Source organism: Biomphalaria glabrata, chromosome 5 (genome assembly GCF_947242115.1).
Source record: "Biomphalaria glabrata chromosome 5, xgBioGlab47.1, whole genome shotgun sequence".
In the NCBI taxonomy this organism is placed as follows: domain Eukaryota; kingdom Metazoa; phylum Mollusca; class Gastropoda; family Planorbidae; genus Biomphalaria; species Biomphalaria glabrata.
Window position 1 is genome coordinate 25,927,667 of NC_074715.1, and position 6,000 is coordinate 25,933,666.

Consider the following 6,000-nt stretch of genomic DNA (forward strand, 5'->3'; position numbering starts at 1 on the left):
TTGATCATTACGTAATATTATAATATCCCCCACATCCAATAGAAGCGCTATAGGTAAGTACACACCCAGATTTACAAAATATTATAAGATTTCTCATCAAGAATGTAAAGTGGCAGGGGAAACACTACAAACGCATTAGTAACATGTCAAAAACTATCAAAAAGCATTCTACATAATCATATTTAAATATTAGATGAAATGAGGACTTAAAATCAAACAATTAAACAATGAATTTAAAAAAATATTTAATTGGGAATGAAATGACCGGGGGATGAAGTGACTGGGGATGAAGTGACCAAGAATGAAATAACCAGGGATGAAATGACCGGTCGCCCTTTATTATCATGATATTAAGTACTAAAAAGTAGTTTAACTTAATGGTTTCACTAGAAGTGAACACATTCTCACAGATAAATCTAATGTGTTTTCACCATTCAGATCTACATGTGGTCAACTAGTTTGGACACCGATGTGCTTTCAACTGGAGGCAGAGTAGACGAGTTACAAAATGTGCAGGAGGCGAGTTTAAAAAAAAATTAAACTGCATGCTTGTAATAAAGATTTTTTTGAGCCAATACGATCCACTCTTCTGATTATGAAAATACTAATGTTAATATTAGCTTCGATGCCATGGACCAGGAGATTTGTCAATAGACATTTTAAAACAGGAGAAAAACAAAAAGAACTTTAAAAAAAAAGGTTAATTTAAAGTGTAATTGTATCAATTAGTTTGGATCAGTCATGTCATTAAATGTGTAATTGATCTAGAAATGTATAGAACAACAAATATAAATCTGTACGATTAGAAATATATTTTTTACAAGTGGTTTTTTTGTTTAGCGCAATTTCATGCTTTTAGCTTTCTCAATGCGCTTTGATCCTATCACTTGTCTGGACCAGGTGGGGGTGGGGGGAAGAAGGGGGAATATGTATAAAGATGATCGTGAACGCTTTTTAAGTGCATTCTATTTTTAGCTCTAATGTCAAGGCGGCCCTACTGTATGGTTCTGAAACATGGAGAACAACTAAAGTGACAACAAAAAAAGGACAGACCTTCATCAACACATTTCTGAGAAATATCTTTAAAATACACTGGTACGACAAAATAGAAAACACCAAACTGTGGCAGATGAGTGGACAGAAAACTATAGAGGTGCAGATCTTCAAGAGGAAGTGGAGATAGACTGGCCACACCTTTAGAAAAGATACCAACAACAGAGCTAGACAGGCCTTACAGTGGAACCCCCAGGCAAGAAGACGTAGAGGAAGACCAAAAAGAACGTGGCGACGCATTATACTAGTTGACGCTGAGAGGACCGGAAAGAGCTGGGAAGCCATTAAAAAACTAGCAAGAGACCGTGTTTTTACTGAGGCCCTATGTTCCATGAGGAACGCAAAGGAAAGATGATGAGATGATGTTTTTGTTTAAGTTGTACGACTTAAATTAGGACTCGAGGGCTCAATCTCGAGGGCTCAATCTCGAGGGCTCAATCTCGAGGTCTCAATCTTCATCAAGTCAATACACTGAACAAATTAGGACTCGAGGGCTCAATCTCGAGGTCTCAATCTTCATCAAGTCAATACACTGAACAAATTAGGACTCGAGGGCTCAATCTCGAGGTCTCAATCTTCATCAAGTCAATACACTGAACAAATTAGGACTCGAGGGCTCAATCTCGAGGTCTCAATCTTCATCAAGTCAATACACTGAACAAATTAGGACTCGAGGGCTCAATCTCGAGGTCTCAATCTTCATCAAGTCAATACACTGAACAAATTAGGACTCGAGGGCTCAATCTCGAGGTCTCAATCTTCATCAAGTCAATACACTGAACAAATTAGGACTCGAGGGCTCAATCTCGAGGTCTCAATCTTCATCAAGTCAATACACTGAACAAATTAGGACTCGAGGGCTCAATCTCGAGGTCTCAATCTTCATCAAGTCAATACACTGAACAAATTAGGACTCGAGGGCTCAATCTCGAGGTCTCAATCTTCATCAAGTCAATACACTGAACAAATTAGGACTCGAGGGCTCAATCTCGAGGTCTCAATCTTCATCAAGTCAATACACTGAACAAATTAGGACTCGAGGGCTCAATCTCGAGGTCTCAATCTTCATCAAGTCAATACACTGAACAAATTAGGACTCGAGGGCTCAATCTCGAGGTCTCAATCTTCATCAAGTCAATACACTGAACAAATTAGGACTCGAGGGCTCAATCTCGAGGTCTCAATCTTCATCAAGTCAATACACTGGACACTGTGCCAGCGAAAACAAATGTCTCCAAGATCGACAGGTGACCATTCATCACGTCAAACGCTAGACCCACTCACCAGAAACGGAAACCTAATTCAGACAAGACCGATGAATGCAGACTAGCTAATACCAAAAGGATATCCTTAAACTCGATCTTATTTGGAGAAATATTTGAAAGCATATATAATATAAGAGCGGGGGCGGACTGGCAAATGCCCGGTGGGTCGATATGGCACTTATTGTTAAAGGTTGTATAATATTCTCTTATAAAAGTGACCCGTTTGAGCATCGTGTTTAAAAAACAAACTCTGCAGTGTAACACAACTTTAAATTAGTAATGCAAATGCAATCTAACACATTTTCTAAAATAATGTAATAACCTACATCAGTAGACAGTGCTACTAGTGGGCTTCGTCCTTTTAGGATACATACTTAGCGATTTAAAAGCAACATAAGGCCTATATATCTTATAAGGATATAGTGTTCACTTTGTGGATTTGTACAGTTATCCTTGCACTATAAAACATAATGATTTTGAGGACCATATGATATACATTTTATCCGGCAGGATTGTATAGAAATGCCTGGGCCGATTTTGACACCCAGTCCGCCCCTGTTATAAGAGGTAAGCTTTGTTAAACTCTGCCAATCTATATTGCAATGAACAAGCTGCGAAACTATTCCATTACAATCTAGACTTAATATGGCTGGTGTTAAAAGAGAAACCAATACATTTAACTGGCCAGCTTTCTGTAAAAATCTCTCAAAGAATGAATTGATTTTGTGATTTTACCATCACAAAAGAGATGCAAGACACCGATAGCAAAGACAAACAGGCACAAGAAAACTTTCGTTTTCATGGCCATCAAATCATTAAATAGAAACAATCGGATATAAACTTTGTCACATGTAAATTAAGAGTGAGTCTGGAGTGAATGTACATTTTGGTTTTTTATAGTTACAATGTTTTGTTTGGTGTAATGCACCAATTGTAAGACAAATTTCCTTACGGACAATAAAGATTATTATTATTATTATTATTATTACATTGGTGAACGACTATCCCAGTTCAGAAATAGTTACATGAAAATGAAAACCTAGGTTTGGAGTATATGTACCAAAGAACGTTAAATTACAATATACCCTGTTGTGAAATCACATGAAGAATTTTCGAGGCCCTTATGTTACTATGAAGATTCGTGCTGTAGACCTAGATCTGACACATCTTCCTAAGTCTCTTTATGTGCCTACAATTCAATTTTATTCGCATTAACTAATCCTGACTAAATCATTACATAATAATTATAATCCTAATCAAGAAGTCTATTATTACCTTGTTTTATAAATGCATAAATATTAATAGTTATTGTGCCTAATTCTTACGGCGGAGAAAATCTTAAAGAAATATCTCTGTCAGTTAACCAATTATGTAAATATTAATTGTAATAATTGGGGCCTATTACCTATTATACATCTTAACAATGTAAACCAGGTATATTTATTTATTATTTATTTATTTAAAGAACCCAATGTGTTTGTAAACAAAATGTGTGTGTGTAAAAGCGTTCTTTCTTTTTTTTCTCTTTAGTTATAATGGCAGATTCTACTTTAGCGTTTAAGATCTAATTCTAAAATTTGAACCTACCTGGAGCCTAGACAGAAGACAGTAATGTGTATTTACTAAACAACAAACAAGAACGGTAACTGTAAGAAACATATTGCAATGACACTGAAATGATGAGGTGAAAAAAAAAATAACTTCAATTTAAAGCTGTCAATTATTCCCCCTTAAAGCAAGTCTCGCGAACACACAACTTAATCCATCCTAGTAGATGCTACAATTAGAGGTTGATGTGTTGTGCTAGTTGTTTTGTATTTGTTTTTATTTTTATTATTGTTTTTTTTTTCTACTTAGATTGCTTTCCGTAAACGAGTGTTAAAAAATATCGGGGGGGGGGGATTATTTTCTGCGCACTTGATTGGCCGAGGAGGAGATTAAGACGTATATTGAGGTTATTCACCTGAAACATTGAAGACCATATTTCTTCTCTTCTTCCTACGTGGGCAGCATTGTTTGGCAACAACATAAGTGATGCATCTAGTACACGTTATAAACAAATAGTCAAGCCTCCGCAATTGTCACTAACCTGTAGCCATCCAATGTTGTTGGGCAAGCCTAGATACACTTGGTTAAATCTGTGTGTCAGCGTGCCCGGTATTCTCTAGCTGTCTAGCATTACCATATCTACTTTATAATACTCTAGAAAATACACTCTGTAACCTTGCTTGTCAGAGCGTCATCTGAAAACTCCGCATTCCTTAACTGGCCTACCTTACTGGAAACAGGGAGAGACGTGCAATGTGTTTGATGATTGCCTAATGAAATACTACTCTACCAATTATCACTACACCAGAATGTACATAGAACAAGGTCCTTAAGCCGCGCGCGCTTTGCTATCTACCTTCTGTTACTTCCATGAACATTAATGAAAATTGCCTCAAATTAATGAGTTCATTAATTGGTTGTGCTGTAGCATGGGATTTGTCATAAAGCGACCAGATTCAGAGTCTTTGAGATAGCCCCTATCCATGTTGTACTTTGTTCGTATAGAATATAGAGTTACACGAAAGATAGATAGATAGATAGATAGATAGATAGATAGATAGATAGATAGATAGATAGATAGATAGATAGATAGATAGATAGATAGATACAAAAATGCACTGCATATACATATTGATATAGATATAGATACTAGATATAGATATAGATTTAGATATTGATTTAGATAGATATGGGCCTAGATCGGGATACACTGTTTAAAAGCTACCAGATTGTTTTCGATGGCATATAATCCTGCGGTACATTAAAACACATTCAAAACAATCTGGGATCTAATCACGATAAAAAAAGACTGAAGTCTGGAACTGGACTGTACAAGTCATCTGAGATATAAAGACATAAATTGTAATCTAAATGTATTGTCAAGTAGGCGAACATCTAAGTTGATAAATCAATGAACATTTATATTCATTGCATAGAGAAGATATGAGAAATGAACGAGCAAACTTAACTCATTTAAGGGCCTTCAGCATCTAATAAACATGACATACACTATCATGTACATATTTTCAATCAAGAAAGTAGCCTGCTGAGCTACACATCGTGATATCCTGACAAATACATAGAATTTCTTATTTCGGCAATAAATTTGGAGGAATTGAATTGATATAATTGAAATAGTGTAAAAAAAATATATAAATCATCCAACCCCTTTAAAAAAAAAGTCAAAGTTGAACAAATTTAGGGTATAACTGAACAAATATTGAGAAACACTGAATTGTTTCCATTCACTGTTTTAAAAAATGAAGACATAATCACATCATTGACACACTCAGGGCTAATAGATATTAAGTCCATTCACTTCACTTACTGAAAAAAATGAATGGCTGTAGGCAATATGAAAAAAAAAAGAAGACTCAAATATGCATATCACGTGACCTAGGTAATTATGTACACATGTTGTCTAAAGGCTGTGAAATTTGTGAAGAGATGCGTGGGCAGGATTTAGCGTGGACTTGATGTGATGCAAGAAGGAAACAAAAAAAATAATTTCAAAAAGAATTTTTAAAAGTTCATCTCTTGCTGGCAGAAGAATATACAGTTCAACCAACAAAGGAAGTCGCATGCAAATAAAGTCAGCAAAGGAACAATGCATCAGTGACCACCGCACTAAAAT

The 6,000-nt window shown here is 35.8% G+C and overlaps 1 protein-coding gene across 2 annotated transcripts in view; it reads right to left on the reverse strand.

Annotated features, from left to right (window-relative positions):
* LOC106068164 (uncharacterized) overlaps positions 1-4,125 on the reverse strand; it is a 44,410-nt gene extending 40,285 nt beyond the window's left edge. The window contains exon 1 of one of the 2 annotated variants that reach the window (XM_056030735.1): positions 3,906-4,125. In XM_056030735.1, coding sequence (XP_055886710.1) covers positions 3,906-3,977 — 72 coding nt within the window. In that variant the 5' untranslated portion in view covers positions 3,978-4,125. The remainder of the gene's footprint in view (positions 1-3,905) is intronic. The other variant, XM_056030734.1, reaches the window with a different exon arrangement.
* Positions 4,126-6,000: the final 1,875 nt, after the last annotated feature.